This window comes from Cavia porcellus, unplaced genomic scaffold (genome assembly GCF_034190915.1).
Source record: "Cavia porcellus strain 051 isolate PalLab524CR breed Dunkin Hartley unplaced genomic scaffold, mCavPor4.1 scaffold_11, whole genome shotgun sequence".
NCBI lineage: Eukaryota > Metazoa > Chordata > Mammalia > Rodentia > Caviidae > Cavia > Cavia porcellus.
In genome coordinates this window covers 65,604,502-65,626,469 of record NW_026947494.1, presented here as the reverse complement: position 1 = coordinate 65,626,469, position 21,968 = coordinate 65,604,502, and the positions used below count along the sequence as shown (strand labels likewise).

At 33.4% G+C, this 21,968-nt stretch overlaps 1 protein-coding gene across 3 annotated transcripts in view; it reads left to right on the top strand.

Annotated features, from left to right (window-relative positions):
* Ap3b1 (adaptor related protein complex 3 subunit beta 1) overlaps positions 1-21,968 on the top strand; it is a 259,442-nt gene that overhangs the window by 99,373 nt on the left and 138,101 nt on the right. For all 3 annotated transcript variants that reach the window (XR_010050584.1, XM_063258393.1, XM_063258392.1), the window contains exons 5-7: positions 159-319; positions 1,666-1,732; positions 9,821-10,003. Coding sequence is in view for 2 of the 3 variants with exons in the window: in XM_063258393.1 (XP_063114463.1) it covers positions 159-319; positions 1,666-1,732; positions 9,821-10,003 (411 nt within the window). In the remaining variant the exon portion in view is untranslated. The remainder of the gene's footprint in view (positions 1-158; positions 320-1,665; positions 1,733-9,820; positions 10,004-21,968) is intronic.

Sequence of the window (21,968 nt, the reverse complement as noted above, 5' to 3'; positions counted from 1 at the left end):
ACATATTCACTCTTTCCTTACTCATTTTCATATGCTGTTTATGCATTTTAAATTAAGAAATTTTTTTACGGTATTGTTGTATTATATCCCACAAGCACTTATGTCTTTGAAACATTGTAAACTTGCAGTTTTGATGAATACTCTTGTGCTACTTTTAGGACCCAAACCAATTAATCCGTGCAAGTGCTCTGAGAGTTCTCTCAAGTATTAGAGTGCCAATAATTGTGCCTATCATGATGCTCGCTATTAAGGAAGCTTCTGCTGACTTATCGCCATATGTTAGGAAGAATGCAGCCCATGCAATACAGAAACTATACAGGTAGGTGTGTTGTTGATATACCAAAGATCTGTACTCCTACGTGTATCACCTTTCTTTTTCTTTCTTCTGTCTTTGTTCCTACTACTTCTTTCTTCATTTGATTATTTTCCAGAGCTGTTTCATTAAATATTTTTAAAACAGTGATTTTTAAATATAATGCCATCCTATATCCATATGACATCTTAACAAATATCACACAGTTCTTTGGTGACTGTGGAAAACATTGTCTAAGTAAAATCACCACAGTTTGGTATTATTTTCTGATACCACTTATTTTACAAGCTTGTTTGAGACCATTTGTGTGTTTGGTGTAATATTCACAGTGTTGTACTACATGCATTAGACCTGTAAAATCAGAGGATGGGTACTTATGAATAACATCATGAAATAAAATAAGATGTCAACTGTATGCCAAATAATTAAAGGCATTCTGTAATTGAATAAATAACACATACTATATATGTATTTACAAAGACTTTAATAATGTCTTGATAGGTCAGGGGCCATCATGTTATAAGTGTATCAGAAAATAAAGATGTAAATAAAATGGAAAGAGAGGACTAAAGCTTTCAAAAACGGAATTTGAGTTGAAATTTGGAAGCCAAAAGAGATGTAAAAGTTGTAATGTTCAGGTAATTACAGTGGTTAACAATAACCTTGCATAATGTTTGTAAAAAGTCTAAACTCATATTCTTAGGTTTACTTCAGGCAAAGTGTTAATGCTTCTCACTCATTATATTTTCTTTTCATAAATTTGGTGGGTTAAAAGCACATCTGTTGTTAGGCTCCAGGTTAGTTTTTGGCCTCTGTGTGTGCTTCCCCTGCCTTGCTCTCACACTGTTAGCAGTGTAGACCTTCTGTTAATTTCCTAGAGCAAATGGTTTGACCTTTTACTACCTCTTATTTTTTGTTGATTTTAGATGGCAGGTTTCACAATGCATTAGTGTACTAGTGTGTTATAAAATTTTTACTTGTAAATTCTCTATATTTGTTTTTGGTAAGTATGTATTTATCATAAAAATACTAGCGTATCTCCCCTTTGAAAAAGAAATTTGTGGATTATATACTTTGAATTTCTTTCTTGAATTTTTCCAAAATTGTTTTTTAAATATTTTCTTAATGGCAAGGGTATTTGGTTTTAGTTCATATGTGTAATTTATAGCAAAAGAGTAGGACATACTTCTGAGGAAAACCATCCCATTTTACTTAAAATTTGGTTTTGTTTCTATCTTGAAATCATTCTTTCTCACGTTCCTTTTTAAAATTTTCAGCATTTGTACTATTACGAGCATTATTCAAAGTTAGAATTAAATAGAAATAGTGTGACGTTTCCTTTTATATTTTAGTCTTGATCCAGAGCAGAAGGAAATGTTAATTGAAGTCATTGAAAAACTTCTGAAAGATAAAAGCACAGTAAGTAATATCTTTATGCCAGTAAAGTACAGTAAAATTGTGCCTTATTTACATATCATTTGCTATTATAGATGATAAAATTATTTCCATTGATTTCAATATTACTAGAACTCATGTCTATTTTAAAAATATTTAAAGAATAAAATTTCCAATGTCATGAGAAGGGACTGCATTTTGGTTTATTACATATTTCATCATCAGACTTTGATGAAGAGCAAAATGGGAAGAAAATCTTATTATCTAATCTGTGGCTAAATTAATTGCATTTTGGTTTGTTACATATTTCATCATCAGATTTTGACAAAGAGCAAAATGGGAGGAAAATCCATTATCTAATCTGTGGCTAAATTAACAGCTTTTAAAATTGAAGTTTTCACTTAAAGAAATGATTTGTTAGGTTTTCCAAAGGCTAAGTCACTTGAGAATAAATAATTGTGTAAGAAATACTAGCAAACTAGAGGGATGTGTTCTTTAAAAATGTGTTAAAAACTTGGAAATCATTTTCATCAGTACAAGTTTTATTGGCTCGTAGGATCTTTCTGATTAAAAAGGGTTAATCTTTGGGAATCCCCTCCTCCTTTTTTCACCTCTCTTTTTGTGCCTAGTGAATGAGCTTAAGGTCTAAGAGCAGACCTCAACTGTGGGGTCTGTGAAAGTCTTTGGAGCTTCTGGGCCCACTTTATGACATGCAACTACTGATGAAGAGGCTTCTAGCTCATGGTAGGGTGTTGTCATCAGGGAATATGTGATACCTGTGTGCAGCAGCTAGGGAAGGTAGTAATATAGTAAATACTGGCCTTGTCCAGCTATTGTTCTGTGGTTTAGCATATGGTTTCTATCTGGAGAATGTTCAGTGTTCAACTAGAAAGAATGTGTATTCTGCTTTTGTTGAACAGAGTGTTCCACAGATGTCTTAGGTATAATTGTTTTACAGAATTGTTCAAATCTACTGTTTCTATGTTGATGTTATTTATAGCTGATGATTCTGTTCATTATCAAGAGTAGGGGATATTGAAGTCTCCATTCATTGCTTGCTTCACATATTATATTGGAGCTCTACTGTTGTTGCATATATATTTATAAATTTTTCTTGTTATAAAATGTTCTTTATCTCTAGTAACGCTTGTTTTAAAGTCTTCTCTGATATAAGCACAGCCTTTCTAGCTTTCTTGTGCTTGTTTTTTAAATTATATAGGATCTTCAATCTGTTTGTAATTTTTATTTTGTTGTATGCCTCCTGTGAATAACGTATTGTTGCCTCTTATCATTTAATACGGTCTTAGAGTATGTTTTTTTTTTGATACCAAGGATTAAACTCATGACCTTACACTTGCCAGGCAGGTGCTTGTGCCACTGAGTTAAACCTCTAGCCCCAAGGGAGTATGCCTTTTAACTGGATTGTCTGATTCATCCATACTCATTGTTAGATACTAGAAGTTTCAGCTGCCATTTTCCTTGTTTTTCTATGTCTGGTGTGTTTTTTATTTCTTATTCCTCCACGATTTTTGGCATTAAGTGAATGTTTCAGTGAGTGTTTAAACTCCTTTAATAATTTTAAAGTGTATGTCTTTGTTAGTACCGTATTTTTTAAAGTTTTTATTTTTATTATTACTTTTTTTTTATCGGTACTGGGGATCAAACTCACAACTGCGTGCTTACAAAGCAGGTGCTTATGCCTCCTGAGCTAAATCCCCAGGCCCTTATTAGTACTTTTTTGTAGTAGCTAATCCTTACATTCACCAGGGGGAGTGGATCATGTACATTATACAACTTAATTCTGTTTACGTTGGCTTGCTGTCTTCTACCTACCTCTCCTTTCATCTCAGAGAGTTTGTGTTTGGACTGTCATTCCTAGACTTAGCAGCTGTCTTTTATTCTTGATTATAACAGAAATTTTTGTTGTCTTTTTTCTATAATCCAATTAGCTCAATAAATGAAGACAAAGGAATAACAAAGTTGATTCTTTTGTCTTCTGTATGAGAGGCATGCTTCCTGCTAACATGGATGTTAAGCTACTTTATTGATGTAGTGATGTAGTTGGTTATGATAATTTTAGAAATACAGAGTTTTCTTTTTATGTACAGAACATTTGTTAAGTACTCTGGAGACTTGTAGGATCTACAAGAAATAGATCCCTCATTTTAATGTAGTTTACCATGGTTTCTGTTCCATAGATGACAAGGAATTGGTTGGAAGGCCTAGGAGTGTAACCTTTGTGTATGTGTGCATGTCTTTCCAGCAAGATACATTTTTGTACCCTTAGGAATTACAGTTGAATTTGTCTCATATTCTACCATCTAGATACTAAGTAGCTATGTATAGTAAGCTTTCATAAGTTTGGATCTAAATTTATGGCTTTTATTGTCTTAGTCTCATTTTTTTAATAGAATGATCTCAAAACTGAGATAGTTACTTCCTTCCCCAATTCCTCAGACTCTGGCTTATCTTGTGTAATTGTCCAGATTTTTTCTATCAGTTTAGCATTCAGTAGTAGTGGAGATGATGGGCAGTGGTCATCATTGCCTTGTTTCATTCTCAAGGAAGCTTATGCTGTGTTTGCATTTAGTAAGATATTGCCCCTGAGACTTTGAAATAAAACAGTTTTGTAAGATATTTCAAGGTGAGTTGATGTGGGTCAATTTTTTACTGGTAAACAATGAATGCCTCGGAGGGTACAAGTATTATTTTTGGCAGGTACTTTTTAAGATTATAATCTTGATATTAATAATATTCAACTGTTACTTTTTTCTTTGGAGATTCAAATCTTATGTAAGTTGGATCTTTTTTGTGTGTCTTATATTTCAACTACTGTTTCTATAAATGCTTTATTTTTTTAATCTCATTTTCATTCACCTAGTTCTTTTTCTACTTTTCTTTAATGCCCCTTACTAAATTTTCATTCAATGATTTTTGTCCCAGGGCATCTCACAATTTAGCCTTATGTCTGATAATCCCCCCACTTTGAACTTCTATTGATTTCAATCAACTGCTATTTCATTTCTTCCTGACTTATTTTACTTCTGTTCTATTTTTGAGTTTCAATTCAGCTCATTTTTTTCCATTTTCAAATGCTTCTTTAAGAATATTTAATTCATTGAAGTGTATTGTGATACAGTTACCCTTTGTCCTTGATTTATTTTGTGGGTAATTTTCCCTAGGTGGATTGCTTTTTCATTTTCTGTTTTCATTACTTAAATTACTTGCATCTGTACATTTCTCTAAATAGAGTTGGTGGTTTCATTTTGCAGCAGCTTACAAGATTCTGAACACAAGAACACCCTTTCACAATAGCAAAGAATTCTTTTTTGTAGTGTCTTTTGGCAGGGGAATATGCCCAGGGAGGTATATATATTGGATTATTCTGAAATGTATCTTGAAAGATCTTAAATTTACCCATCTAAATTCTTCTTCCTGTTACCTCACAGATTTTAAAGGGGCACCTCTTCCTCCACTTATTTTTTAGTACTTTTTTTTCCTCAAAATTCTGTCGTCAGTGTTTTCCTTCTTTTATAGATATTCCTTTTCTGTAATCTTCTCTGATCTACCTGTAATCTTTTTCAGTATTATTACTGAAGTTTCAGGGAGAAAAATCTCAACTTTGGGGGTCTCAATAGACTGGGCTCAGCACCCTGCCCCAAAATGTCATACAGGGACATTAGTCCTGGAAAGGACTTTAACCAGTGTGGCCAAGCTGGGAAACGCAGGCAGAGAGGGTCGAGCTGTGTTTTGGGGACTGATAAAAGCATTGAGCTTTTATAGCAGAGAGAAACAAAGGCAAGAGTTTGCTGTTTGGATGGCTGGGCTGCTTGATTGCTGGCAAACTAGGTAGCTTTGGTCAGGCTGTGGTATAGTTGACATCAGCTCAGGACTGATTCTGCAAGGCTTCTCCAGAGGAGTCCTTGTGGCTTGAGGACCCAGTTCAGTTGCCCTGGGGTGACTACTTCTGCTTTGGGGCAGGAGAGGGCCACTGACCTCAAAATGAGGTGGTCTGTAAGGTTCTGCTTCTTTCTGGAGTTGGAGGTGACCCCTGGTTTAGAACAGTAACTGCAGACTTCTATGCATCAGTCCAGAGGTCTGGAAAAGGATGTTGTAAAAACTGGCAATTAGATGTCCTTATAAATCTTACCTCAATTTTGAAGGGTGATGAGATAAGTTAGATAAATTTAAGGCAAATAAACCTCCTATGTCCAGTTTTTAGCCATATACTCCTATCTGCAGAGCTTAGCAGGAATCTGACACAAAGTTTTAAGGTGATAAAGGAGACATGACATGAAGGTGGAGATACCAATTCTCCCTTCACCCCTTTAAATTGCCCAGTGGGCATCTGCTGTCCCAACCTCTAAATCCCTGTTCCAGTATCTATAAAATCCTATAAAATCCTTACAGTTTTAGCCAATGAAATTAAAAATAAACATTTTATATTTTGTCATTCCAATCAACTGTTACAAGTTTTGTTTGTATAATTCTATTTTTGCTTATAATTTTAATTTTTATGGTATGCTATTAGATTTACACTATTTTCTGCATTCTCTATTTGATATATTCTAAATACTTTTTTACTTTTCTACAGACCTTTCCTTGTGTTCACTGATGAATTAGTGTTTTAAATATATTACACTGTATTTTCCTTTAAAATAAATACAAACCAGGTATGGTGGTGCCCACTACTGTAATCCCAGCACTTGGGAGGGTGAGGCAGGAGGATCATTGCAAGTTCAAGACCAGCCTGGGCCATAAAGTGAGCCCAAGGCCCAGCCAGAACTGCATTGCGAGACCTTGTCTCAAAAGGGCAATCAATCAATCCATATTTGCTGGACAATTAAAGATTGAAGGGGACATTTCTTACTTAGAATACCTCAAACGCAGTGTTTATTTGCTTGTCTTTTGAGGTTAATTTCAAATAAATCTTTATTGGCCTTTAAATTTCTTCTGAAAAATAGAACTTCCAAGAAGCTAGCTAGTGCATACTGAAAACTGAGTTGTTTATAAAGTTGGATGAAATAAAGCTTCCTCTCCTTAAATTTAGTTAGAAAATTGTATATAATGAATAGATTGGTAGTTCAGAGATAAATCATGGGGGTAAGACACAATTTTATAAGTTATTGATTTTATGTTGGTAAAAGCTTCACTGTTTCAGGAAAAGAAACACTCCTGAGTTTGTGCAGATGTTTTATTGTGATAGATCTATTATCCAGCTATTAGAAGATAAATGACTGATCTTTCCTATTTTCCATGCCTCAAAATTGAAATAAGAAGGGGATATCATTTGGGCTGTATGATTAGGACAGGTTGGATAACCATTAATTTAAGGAAAGAAAATCTTGGCAGCATTGGCCAACTTATACCATATTATCAATCAAACCTTGATGCACTTCTTGTGATGACCCAGCACTCTCAAGTTTTTACATTGTTAATTAGAATTCATGACAAAATAGATGCAAGGAAACGTTTTGTACCCTTCATAATTTTATAGAAAATTTATTCTTATTAGAGGAACCATTTGCTTAGGGTAATTTTTTTCATTACCAGCTTGTCAACTAGCTTAGATAATCTGGAGAAAATATGAACCCCCTAGATGGGATGTCACTCTTGTTGATGGTTCATATAGTTTACCTTGGAGCACAGCTAATGGCTGAAGTTCATAGCAACAGCACAGAAAAACGTGGCAACCAAGGGGAGATAAATGAACCATGTTTATTGCTTTAATATAAAAAATACATAAATGGAAAACTGCATTTGAATTTGATGAGCTCATTGCTAGTTTTGTTGGAATGATTTATTTTTCCTCTTATAAAAAGCTACTATTGACACAGTAAGATGGAAATTAACTGTCTGTTTTTGGAAACCAATATTTTTGGATTTAAAATCTGAGTAAATCATTTTATTTTAATTCTGAATGTTTTATAGAATATTGAACATTTAATAGACCAAAATTGTCAATTTTGACAAAATTGTCTGCAAGCGTTTAGCCTAGGTGTCAGATTATTAAAACTATACAATAAAGTAAGTATCCAAAATGATCAGTTTTCTTTCATAGGTGTACTCTCTTTACATTCTTTATACTTATTTTAATATTTCTTTAAGCCTTAATTGTATTTGCATATGTTTTCTTTTAGTACTTAAGTACTTGAGAATGTGTTAGTGCTGTGCGATCATTCTATACTTACAGCTCTTGGTTTAATAAATTTAATGCTATATGATAACTGATTTTCCATTCAGTTGTTTGGTGTCTAAACACATTAGGAGAAAAAGAATTTCTAGGTTTATACACCATAATTTAGTGATATATAGCATTTAAAAAATTAAAAATGTTAAGTTAAATTTCATAGATTATTTTAAGGGATGGTCTATTTTTATCTTTAACATCTTTTGCTACTTGATTGTAATACTGGTTTATGTATAAAGCATATTGAAATGTTTACACCTCACAAATTATAAATTATTCTGTGGTCTTATATTGTAAAGCTAGATGTTTTTAGAGTTGTTAAATTGTTCTAATTTTAATATTATAGAAATGTGATTATCACAGAATAATTTCTGAAAAGTAATTTATGCAGAAGACATGAATATGTCAAGTTGAAAACATATATTTAACTTCTTTCCCATATCAATAGCAAATAGAAAATTATACATATAATACATTTCTATTTAGTTCACATAAATAATCAATTCTTTGCTTTTTTGATTGAGCTGCGTTACATGCTGGTACCAGCAGGCACCAGTACATGGGCAGGGCTAGAGTCAATAAATGCGGCTTCACGTTTATACTGATTGGTAATTCATAAAATCCCCACAGGACTTGAAAATTGTTTAGCATAATAGCAAGTCTATATTCTGAGCTGTTTTCTTTCAATTGTATTGTTGGTTGCATATTAATAAACTAAGTGTCAGCCAAGTAGGGGGAAAACACTCAAAATATGAGTATCATTGTGTCTTAATATTTTTCAAAAGTCCCATTTCAGTATGTTATATTTCTATTTAATTGCTTATTTTAAGTCATCTGGGAAATTTTATAGACACTAAAATGAAGATTCCCTAGTGTTCAGAAAGAATCTGATAATAATTTGTTTTTCAGAACCGTGTTTTTTTGTTGGCTAACTACATATACACCAGTGGTACATACATAGAAGTATTCGTGTATTATACATTCTTCTTAATTTTATCTTCATATGAAAGGTGTTTTGGTTTCACCTAAGGCTTATAAAAGTATGAAAGTTCAAAAATCAGCATTTATGATTCATTAATTGATCTTGGGAGGAGTTGTCTTTTTAAAATAATATATTGTTCCAGCTTATACACATTATTATAAAAGAAATAATGATTTATTAAAATTTCACCTAGAGTGTTTTCTCTGTAAATAAATTATGTTGGTAAAATTAGGTTGAAATATATAAGGTTTGTAAGTATTTTTGTTCTGAAAACACGAGTTTCTAATTTATTTTTAAAAGTTCACTGTGAAAGTATTACCCTTTTTACTTTAAATTGATACAGGTATGATCTTTGTTATTCTGTATGTTGTTAGCAACTAAGAAATGAATCTTTGGATTACAATTTAGGTTAGCTAAAAATCATTCATTAAAAATGTGAATGATTAATAATCCATGTATAAACAGTTTATTGGAATTTAATGAAATAAAAATCAGGATACATTTGTATAGAAAGTATTCATTTTCTCGATGGAATAACTAGAGGTATTTTAATATTTACACATTTATATTGAGATATTTTCTTTCAATCATATTGTTGGTTGCATATTAATAAAGGAAGTGTCAGCCAAGTAGGAGGAAAACACTCAAAATATAAATATCATTGTATCCAGTATTTTTCAAAAAAGTACCATTTCAGTGAGTTAGATTTCTATTAATTACTTATTTGAAGTCATTAGGGAAATTTTAGACACTAAAATGAAGATTACAAATATTAAAATTATTTTTTAAGAGAGTGGAACCTATACTTTAAGACTTGTCATTCAAATGAGCATTCACTTTAATTGAATGAAGCAATACTTTATTGTTATAACACTGATTACATTATTGTAACTTAGGTGGAAAACTTTTTTTAATGAGTTGCTATTTCTTTCTTTTTTAGCTGGTAGCTGGTAGTGTCGTGATGGCTTTTGAAGAAGTGTGCCCTGATAGAATAGATCTAATTCACAAGAATTACCGCAAGCTATGTAATTTACTAGTTGATGTGGAAGAGTGGGGGCAGGTGGTCATAATCCATATGCTAACGCGATATGCTCGTACACAGTTTGTCAGCCCTTGGGAAGAGGTAAGTGCCAAATCATCTTTTAATCATAGGGCATACTAAGAGAATAGATAACTTATAAAATATGAATAAAAATGTAAAGTAATAAAATACAGAAATTTGCCTATTTATCAAGCAGTGTGTTCTTTTCCAAAAGCAAGAAACCAATATAAAAAAAATCCAATATCTTTCCTTTGTATTGGCATTGATTGATACACATTTAATAGCATAATATGTAAACTTTTAGTATGACACTAAGCAAGATGCCCTTGTTAGGAACAATTACATATATAGTGTTTGCAGTGACACTGCCAAGCCATAATTTTTTTTTTTCCAGAAGGGATACTACTTTCATAGTTTGAGCCCCAGCTATTCCAGACTCATTTGGAAATGGGTAATGTGAGTCTGTAATGTGACTTTCTTAGATAATTAATTTATTGCTTACATAAATACTGTTTTACTTGCTAATTTTTCCTAGTTTATATTTCTAAAAGTTTCATTTTTTCATTTGAACTAGTAACATTTTAGTAAAATTAATAATTACACATATCATAAAGTGAATTTCTTCAGATCAACATTAGAAGCATGCCTTACTCCTTATTATATATGAATTGAGAAACATTAATTTTATTACATAGTTTATAATAGAGGTAAATCAGTATGTGTATTTAAGGATGAATGTAAATTTTAAACTTAGTTAAAGAAATTTTTAAATATCATGAGATGGCATATCCACCTTATCCTTGGATGACTTTCCTTTGTAAAATGTAATACAGATTATGAGTATTATAGATTTGAAGAATCAATTAAGAAATATAATATTGGGAAGAAACCCTATTATGTTGAGGTGGTTTAACAAGCAGGCCTTGAGTGGGTTTTTTTGTTAATTAGAAGTATATTAAAGTGAGAGAAAAATGTAAATAAGACTGAAAAGTTTATAATATATGCTATGATACCAAATTTGTAAATAATTCTAAAATGTTTTATCAGTTTTTCTATATTTAGTATTTGTGGACATTAAAAACTACTCAAACTGTATTTACTCAAAACATTGTATTATTGATCTCATCTCCATTATTTCTTTATTAAGTGTTGGCTGTTGAACCTTGGGCTGCATACATGCTTAGCACACACTCTGCCACTGAGCTGCATTGTCAGCCCCCTCAATTTTAGTTTTAACCAAGTGGTTATATTCTGAAAGCTTATATGCAGTTTGAATTATTAATGTACAAAATCTTTTATCACGTAAATCTTTTAAATTGATCAAAATCCATGTCTTTGGGTACTTTAATTTTACAAAGTTAATTTTATTATAATCGACCAAAGTACAATTTTGAGGGCAATTGGCAGATTTGAGAAATTGGCAGATTTTTGTAAATTAGGTTACCATCTGTGTTGCAAATATCTTGTTATTTTGAAGCTATTTTTGAAAGGAGATTTCTGTTGCTTGTAACTTACTACTTTAATTTCAACCAATTTTTCTGAAAAATGCTGCTCAGATATTTTTTCCTTTTCTGTAATTTTATAGCTTACTTTGGCATATGTAATGATTGTTACCATCCAAAAGTTTTATTTTACTGTGCTTAGACAAATAAGTGACCTTTCCCTTGTTAATAGATAGACCCTAGACCTTAAAAATATACTTTATTTACTGTATCTTCTAAAACTAGATAATACATTATGAAAATGTTTTTATACTTTGCTTTTCTATTCCTTGAATTTTATTTCACCTCATTTTAGACAGATAAAATTATATACAAAAGAAAAGTTAAAACCTACTTTATGGTATACATTTATTCTTTTGAGAGATAGTTGGAAAAATTGGGCTGGGAATGCTTTTGTGTTTTCACATATCGACATGATGAACATGAATATTACATATATAGAGAATATCTGGTTCTTATTCCTAACATACTGGAATCAGGCAAAGTCATTTATTCTCTTTGCCATCTGACCTTGGCACTGTTCTAAATGCTGTGATTATTAGGCTAAGTCAGTAATTTCCCTCTGTACCTTGGCCCTCTGGATGCTATGTGTAGCATTGCCACAGGGATAGCCACTGTGACAGGGTAGGGGGCAGTGCTGCTTAGCTGTGCTTGTGTGGCTAGACTTCTTATACTGTTGTATATGATTTCCTTGGAGAAAGATTACTTGGCTTAAAGAAAAAAGAAGGGAAAAAAGGAAAATCTAGTAAACTATGATCACAGTTTTTTTTTTGGTTATAAAAGTATATGATAAAACTATAAAATAGTTTCCTTTTCTTAACCTCTTGGTTCACACTTGAGAGATAATTATTGACAACCATTTAATTTCAGTTATTCTGGTAGTTTGAATTAATTTTACTTTAGAGAAAACATTGTATTTTATTTATTAACTTAAGGTGATACCAGATGATTTCAATCCATGGAAGACTTGTTCTTTGATTAAGTTAATAAGAGTCTTACTGAGCCCAGAACAATAAGGTAATGCCTCTGTCTGTATGTTTAATGATATATTCTGTTCAGAACCAAACTGAGTCCTTAGTGTAGATGAGAATTAGGGCACGTGATTGACACTAGGCTCTTTGTCCAAGTGCATCTTATAAAACTAAGGTTCAGATAGATGATCAACGTGTGGGCCACCTCCTTGTTTTCATCTTTTCCCCCAGTCCCTGTAGCGTTTCTCTGTAATGTGTTTGTTTTACTGCAAAGTGGGCTGTCCAGCCTTTTGTACTTTTTGAGGCTTTCTGGCCTATGTCTCCTGTTGCTTCCAGCTCTTCAGGACTCTATGTGGTAGTTGTAACATTAGAAATTGGCAGATTGACTCACAAAGTCACTTTGGACTTAGCTGGAAGAAACTATTGAGAGTATTTGGCATTTCTGCTGTGTGGTTTACATTTGACATCTTATGGTTAAGATTATTACAGAATAGAAAGACAGAATAGAAAGATGTAACAGTACTTCAAAGAGTAAGTGCTTGGTGTCATCCTTTTTTATCCTTTTGCCACCAACACTTTCATGGAATCAGCAAAAAATGCCTCCTTATCTAGCATTCTCTCTTGGTTCTAAAAGTCATTCAGATAATTGTTATGTAAATATCATTTTACTGTAAATCAAAGGCTATATGGAAAAATCACATTAATAAATTAATACATTGATTTAAAATAGAAAGTTGGCCATACCAAATACACTGACATCAGTTTCTCTAATACTGAGAATGTGAAAATAGTACTGTAATACTTTATATGTAGCAACTTACTTTTTTGTACTTTCTTGTATATTATTTTATTTATGTCTTTATTGTATTTTTCTAGGGTAGCCATAATTAATAGGCCTATTTTGTAGATGAAGACACTGAAACATAGATTTTTAACAGTCAACCTAATTTAAAAGGAAAAGGTGGTGCTTATAAAAGGTACAACCAGAAACAGCTACCTGATGACCAGGCTGTCATCTTTTCATTTATATTCTATTGTGATGCTTAAATTAAAACTTTTTTTGTTTTCTGTAATAGCTTTTTGTGTGTTTGCTTATTGTGTTCTTGTTAAAACTAACTTGAGATCCCAGTCCTTAGTGCTCATTCATTGCAGTTAGCTAACAACTATAATTAAATTTGCTTTCCAAAGAGAAGAATCACCCTTCCCACTGAATTTTGAAAAACATTTATGGTAATATACTTGAACTCTAGAGAGTAAAAAAAAAAATTATTTTTGAGGAATTGGAAATTGGGAGAAACACTTCTTGAGATAAGCTGATGTTTCACATACCTTTGTCAGTAACTTCTCAAATGAACACATGGCATACAAACAAACTTCAGGGAAGAAGAGATTTTAATTTAGTTTATTTGCATCATTATAGATCAGTATTTAAGCTGTTTATATGTAAATGTATGATTTGAGGAACAATTAAGTGTTGACAAAATAGACTGCAGTCCTATCAGTTGCTCTGCCTTTTCCATAATTTTTCTGACATCTTTGATGATAAATAGTGGATGCCAAGTCAAAGCCCATTATCCAGTGCACTAGGAATTCATGGGGCTGTCAGTGAGAAGACCGATTGACTTTAAATTTACATATTAATGAGAAGATTTGTTAAGAGGGTGCTTGACTATAGAAAATAACAGTGTATTTATAGGGCAAGACATTTTATAAATAAAGCTGATGCAGGAAAATGGAAATTAAACCTTTTAGGTTAATAAATTCAAGAGAGTGGTAAAATGCACATTTGCATTTTCATTTTCTTAAATTTACCTTACTCTTTGCAGTCCATATCAATTGTTTTTTAGTCTAGGTCAAGTTTGTATGATTTTCAAGGTTGTAAAATTACATAAATGTTTTATTTGTCATTCAAGCCTATTGTGGGAAAATACTTGAAGCGTAACTGTAATTCTTTAACACTAACATTGCCTTTGTAAAAATAATAAATTTAATAAAGCATTATAAAACACAAAATACATTTTAAGAGTAATTTGAAATAGAAACACCTAAAGCAGTTTGGTGGCATTAATTGTAAACTGCAGTGAAGTTGATATTGATGCCTGAAAAGAAATATTTTTACTTTTGATAAAATAGCACTTGAAAATTGAAATTTTTCTAGAACATGACAATTTGATTAGAATCATCAAAAATATTTCTGGTAATTGGAATGTAAAACTAAATATTCTCCAGTTACTTTTAAGAATGTGAAACCAGGTAATAGAATTCTGATGGCAATATCTATGTAATTTTGAAACTTAGAATGATTACTTTGTCTCACAGTATATGTATACTTCAGTTATAAACCCTTATTTATGCTGAAGAAAGTTCTAAGTTTAGAATCTTGTTTAAAATATTTTCATTAAAGTCTTAAATTTTTTCAGAGGTAGCTAGAAAGTAATGCATTAAAATGCAAAATTCCTATTGTGATAGCTCAGACCCCGGAATAAAATCCAAGGAAGCAAGAAATTAAAATTTAGGGAACAAAGGCTTTATTTTAGGCCAGGCCTGGCGATGCAGTCTCTGGGGAGCCAATATGAAAAACTTCCGCACCTAATAGCTAAAGGGCAGGGTTTTTATCTTGTAAAACCACAAACAGCTGCTGTTCTCACAATGCAAGGAGCTGGGCTGGGTTTGTGGCTCACTACCGAACAGGAAGATTACATTTCTTGGGAAGAACAAGAAAGGTAAAGGTTGGGCTAACAAGCAAGTTTAGATTAGGCAAACATCCTCTGGGGGAAAGCACAGCCTGCAAACAAGCAAGTTTCCCTCCAAACAAGCAAGTTTAGATTAGAAAGACATCCTGTAGTTTCCTTGTAGTTAAACGTTTCTCAAGGAACAGCACATTTTATTACAGATAGGCGGAAGGAGGTGGGGGGGAGGTGGTTTACAAGAGACTGAAGCTTAAGGTTTTTACAGGAAATGGATACTTACCTAACCTATAGGGAGGGTGGGTGCTGCACATACAGAACAAGAAAGAGGCGCAATGGTTACAACTAGGCTATAACACCTATGTATAGTTTTTGTTAAATTCAAAGGTACTTGGTGCAAGTGCTTCATAAACTGGACACCAGTGTGCTGCCCTAACGTGCTTTTTTAAAAAGACTGAGTCTCACATGTAGTGCAGGATGACCTTGAATGTTTATTCCAGGCTGGCCACCAAAGTGCTGCGATTACTGGTGTCCACCCCCAGCCTGCTCCTGCCCTTATCCTAAAGGACTGACTGTGTCTTAATTTCTTTACAGTTTTGTTTTTCTTTTTTTGGTGAAACAATTTTGTATTATATGTTATTAAGGAACTCTTACTAGATTTTACTGTTTGAGGAATTTTTAAAGAATGAAATACTGAACAGCTGTGGTGGAATCCATGCTTTACAATACAAATAAAATGTATCATATACCCCCATAGGCTCCACTTGACAAAGGGTTCCGTATATAGTTTAATTATAACCAGGGACCATGAGCTGATAGAAACTGCATCTGTCCCATTGGTTATGAAGCATATCATTGAAAGATTCTTTATTATATTTGTTATTCATAATTTATGAAGTTTCCTGTTAAAAAATAATTTTATCCAAGTAACATACACATTGTTTTTAAAAGTCAAATAATACTGTCAGTGTTATAAAAACCATTTTCCTGTCCTGTCTTTCCTCATACCTGAATTAGCTGTTTTCAGTTTTAGCTTTTCATGAATGTATATGCATGTAATACAGGTGAAAAAAATGTAACTTCAAACCTGCTAGATGTCAGATGTGCCAAGTTTGTGTTCTCCAAACTCAAAGAATGAATTCTAAGGAACAATAGAGGTTAAAAGTATTTTTTGAGAGAGATAGTTCCTGAGAAACAGGAGGAGATTCTAGTGGATTGCCACCAAAACAGTGTTTCTAAGTAAGCAATAAGTAAAACTCACAAGTAATAGCAAAAAACCCTGGTTAAAGTATAGAATATAAGTTACAGAGTTACTGTGTTATACTGTTTATTAAAATGCCTTGTCTTCTACAAAGAAAGTAGGCATGTAAAGAAAATTTGGTCCATTACAGGAAAAAGGAAATGATACCTAAGAAGACCCAGATGTTGGATTTTCTAGTAAAAATTTTTAACTATCTTAAATATGCTGAGACTAAACAAAACTGGAACAATGTCTCTCCAAATAAAGATTATTAGCAAAGAGACAGAAATTATGCAAAGGAACACATAGAAATTCTGGAATTAAAAATTTCAATATCAGCAACAGATTCGAACAGGCAGAAAATTGACTGATGAACTTAGAGGAAGTTCAGTTAAGATTATCTAGTCTGAGACCACATAGTAAGTATCAGTAAGGTGAAATGAACAGAGCCTAAGAGACTTACAAAGCCTGGTCTCCAGATTAAGAATTAACAGCTGGTTTCTTATCAGAAGCCATCAGGTCAAGAAGGCAATGGAGAGGAGTATATTTGAGGTGGTGGGAGAAGGAAAATTGCCAGCCAAGAAGGCCATCTCTGGCAAGACTGGCCTTCAAACATGGAGAAATGAATACATTCCTGGATTCATAAATCAATCTGTCTGAAGTTTCCATGCATTTCAAATTACATGCAGACACCAGTGCATCAGTACACCTTGTCCTTTTAACATTTCCAAGTGCATATCATTGAAGTTCCTATTTGTTTGATTTTTCCTTTTGCTGATTAAACTTTTCACAGTGAAATGCACCAATCTTAGCATGTTAATAGTTGTATATATGTTAGTAACAAGCTTATGATATGGAATATTACCATTATCCTTCCCAATTAATCTCTGTACTCATGGCTCTCCGAGGTGAATAATGTCTTTTTCCCCCTCTCTATAATGTTGAGTTCCAAATCTGAAAAAATCTGAGATGTTTCCCTACTTTCATACCCATTTAACATACATGTGCTGTACATACAGTCTCCCTGTGCATACACAAAAGCAAAATGAGGGAAGACTTAAGCTACTTAGAGTTCATCATAGCATAACTTCCCTACCCTCCCGTTCTCCCTTGAGGTGGTATTTTATGGGTCTCTATCACCTGCATGTAAGGGAGAGGGCTGTGGTACAGGAATGGAGTCCTCCTGAGTTTTTGTCTGGGCTCACTTGGGCTAGCATTTGCAAGGAGGGATGGAGGGAGAGAATTTTTCTGCCAGTATATCTGGTCTTATGTGGGGAAAGGAGGAAAACGTCTCTTTTTCTACCCTTTGAAATTTAAATGAATGACAAGTAAACTTGTAAATGTCTTTTGTTTCTTTTTTAAACTTGTAAGGATTATTCCCATATGCTTGTCTCCTATTCCAGGTTGCTAGGACTTTGCTCAAGCAATCCAGACCTTGCAGACAAATGAATATGATCATGGAATACACTTAACTCGTACAAAAACTAGTCTAGTTCATTGTAGAATTTTAGTATTAGATCATAATCATTCTTTTTGATAAATCTTTACTCAACATAATGTATTAGAAATTGATTTCATGTCATATTTTTTCATTTTGAATATTTTTAAGTATTTTCAGTATTATTTTTCTGAACAATATTCCATTGGATGAATTCTATTTATTTATTTATCTATTTTTATTAAGAGAAAAAAAGCAAAATGGAATATAAGGATAGAAAAATACAGAATTTTTAAAAAATATTAAGAGATCACTAATTGATAAATTACGTATTATCTTGAAGACAGGAAGTACTTATTTTTTTGCGACAAGATTTTGCTGTGTATTTCAGGCTGGCTTTGAACTTGCTTAGTAGTCCAGGCTGGCCTGGAACTTGCAGTGATCCTCCTGCCTCAGCCTCCCCAATGCTGGGATTATAGGCATATGCCCATTGTGCTACTACACCCAGTAGTTGATCCTTTCTTATACCAGAGCATAGCTGGGCTTTTTTTTTTTGCTTATTGTAATATATTTGTTATGAATATTCTTGGACAGTTGTCTTTTATGGAGCTATGCTTTTATGCTGAATTAGTATTGAATAGGATTTGACAGTAACGGAATAGATACGTTTTGGTTTTACAAAATACTTCCAAAATGGTTGTGTTGTTATTTTTGTTTGGTGTATCTGCTGTAACAGATTCCTGAGGGGCTGATGTTTTTTCTTCACAGCTATGAGGTTTGGACAGCCAAGATCAAGGTGTTGGCTGTTTGGTTTCTCTTGAGAGGCCCTGACCTTTGCTTAAGCTAGCCCCTGTGTGAATCCTCACATGACATTTCCTCACATTGGATGCATTGTCAGCATCTCTGCATGTGCTTATCTAGTCTTTTTTTTTTTTTTTTTTTTTTTTTTTTTGGTAGAAGAGATTGAACTTAGGACTCATGCTTACCAGGCAAGCACTTTGGCTGCTGAGCTAAATTTCTAGCCTGATCTCCTCTTATGCAAGGAGACTGCTTAGATCGGACCAGGTCCCACATTAACAGTCTCACACAAACTTAAATATTGCATGGTTTCTCTTACCCAAGAAGCTCGAATTACAAATAGTAGGGAGCTAAATCTTCTGCAAATGGGAAGGAGATCAAGAGGTACAAGTGGAAAGGGAAACACATAACATGACCACCTGTTCGAAGTGAATGTAATCATTGTGTACTGCACACATGTACTTAAAAGCCTCATTTTAACTTAATCACCTCTTTAAAGGTTCTGTCTCCAAATACCAGCACAGAGATGCAGGGGCTTAGGGCTTCAGTAAAAGATTTTCCAGGAAATACAATTCAGACCACAACAACCATGGTTATCCTCTTTAAAACAAATGAGTGGGGACTTGATTTCTCTACATCCTCACCAATTTTCAATGATGCTATCACTGTTTATTTTAGCCATTGTGTTCGGTTTATTTTGCATATTTTTGTACTAGGGATTAAATTCGCAACCTCGTGCTTGTCAGAGTGCTTATGCCACTGCACTAAATTCCTAGCCCTGTTAACTTCTCAGTGCTGTTCTAATAAAAGATTATTTCTGAGATGACTTTTAAGCTTTATCCTAAAGTACATTAGTTAGATAATTGAGACATCTGCAAAGTTGTTCAGATTTTCTTGTCCCTCCTTTCACATGCTCACACCCATATATATAACCCCCTCACTCTCGGTGTCTCCTGCTCTTTGTTTGGCAGTCACAGAATTCACTTCCTTATTCTGCACATCATGGAGCTGTGAGCTTGGCTGCCCAGGCCACATATCTTTATGTGAACATGTTTTCCTCTGCTACAGTATGCTTGCTGGCTTCTGTTTTGTGTGCGTTCCCTATTTCACTTAATGCTTTCCAAAGACAGCCAGTTCTAACTCTTAGCTTTGTCTCCTGCTGTTATCTTTGTCTTGATTACTTTTCTCTTGTTGCTGGAACAAAATACTCTACACCCAAAATGAAGGAAGAAAAAGTTTAGTTAGCTTACAGTTTTTGGAGGTTTCAGTCCATATTCCACTGGACCCAAGGCAGGGTGGTGTGAGTAAGGGGCAACTGTTCATGGCAGCCTCATGTCACAAGAGTGAATGGGGTAAAAAAGGAAAAGCATGCCTCCTTCTCTCCCTTACATTGTGTGCCAGCGACCTGCCCCTGGTCTGGTGCAGCATTCACATGCCAATCCCAGCACTAGACAATGAACCAATCATAAAGGCTAGATTCTGTCACCTGCATGGCTGCATGAGGTTTTGGAGAGACATTTAAACAAACCATAACATCTTCCATTATTTTGTAACTATTTCTACGGACTTGAATATATCCATTAATTTAGATACATGAATATTTTAGAATTAGTGAAAATTAAATGCTTCCTTTATAAAGTTTATGTTTTTATAGAGTTTTTGTAACTCATATATTTTGGGTTTTGCTCATTTTAAAATTAATGTCCCTCAAAGTTCCAGTTTCCTTCTCTAAGTTTATTTGGAATAGAAATACTCTGTCTGTTTCTCTCTCTGTCTCTGTCTGTTGCTGTTTCTCTGTCTCACTCTCTCTTTCTCTCTCAAGTACTGGAGTTATCTGGGGGTTTAAAAAACCTTCACTATTCTATGCACTTTCTCCTAGAATTTTTGTAAATGTTGTAAAATCTCTGTTTTATCTCATTTTTTATGCCCTAAAGAAAAATTAGCTTTTTCTTAATTTCAACTCAGCACACATTTACTTTTTTGTCTCTAATATAATCTCTGTATTTTGGGGATTAAGGAAAAAATAAACATATATATAATCATAATTAGTTCTACTTAGGATGTTTTTAATTTTGTTTTATGATTGATTGAGGACAGCCAAATGCATTCAGCATAACAAAAAAGCAATACTTTATTTTCCATCACAAGATTAACTTTCAGATATTAGAAGCCTTGTTTTTAATGTCTTGGAACCCTTAACCTTAAGTTCTGCATGTGCTAAGGTGATATGTTTTTTGGGGGGCAGAATTCGAAAACGCAAAATATGTTATGTAGATCCTCCAGATTTCTCAGTTACAAAGTTTGGAAAGAGCTGCATTCAGAAAGCATGTTTCGCGTATACTAGAGCTGAGAATATAGTCAAAAGAAATGAGAAATATTGTGGGCAATTGAACACTGAATTCTTGTGGAGGCTCAGCATAAAGTTACAGTGCACAGGTGTTTCCATAGTGGTGATGCTTTGGGGCAGAGTCACTGTACAGTGGTCTTCAGCCCCACACTTTCATCTGTGTGGTGTAGTGCTTGCTGTGTTGTGGTATAAAACATGTAAAGTGAGCAGCATAACCTTTTCCTCAGAAAGGGAAAGAAAAATTTTCTGCATATTAGTTTACAAAGCTTGTATTGTTTTACATGTAGCTGACAGTTGGAGAAGGAGTCTTCTTTTTTATTTTTAAGAAAATGGAAAAATTACATTAACATTCTGTTAAACTTTTAGACATTGTTACTCTGGATGCTGAGGCAGGAAGATCACAAGTTTGAGGCCATCCTGGGCAATTTAGTAAGACTCTGTTTCAAATTAAAATGATAAAAGACTGGAGATATAACTTACCTAGTACTTGCCTAGCATGTTTGAGGCCCTGCAGCCAGTCCCTATTACCACAGAAGAAACAAACAAGGAAACCACTTAAAAAGAAACAAGTTTCATTAAACATAAAGATTTTGTTTCTAGTGAATTTATCATATGTTCTTCCCATATTGAATAGCTGATTTGTCTGAGTGGTTATGATACTGCTAACAGGCTCTGCATTTAGATCTTGTTGCAAACATCTGTCCAGTATTAGAGACATACTGCCAACATATTACTGTGATGTGGAGCTGTGATGGACTGAATGTTTGTTTCATCCTTCTCCTACCTGTGATTGTTTTCTCACCCACCTCTACCCTCTCTTTGTGGTACTAAGGATTGAACTCAAAGTTTCCTGCTTGCTAGGCAAGTATTATGCCATTGAGCTACATCCACAGACCCAATTCTCTTGATCTTTTTCAATTTTCATAAGCTTGTCAATTATATTTTCACATTTTGTCCCTTTGGTGTTACATCTAAAAGTTGCCATATCCAAATTTATTTAGATTTTCTTCTGTGTTATCTTTCAGAAGTCTGTATGTTTTTTTAAAGTATAAGTACATGTTTG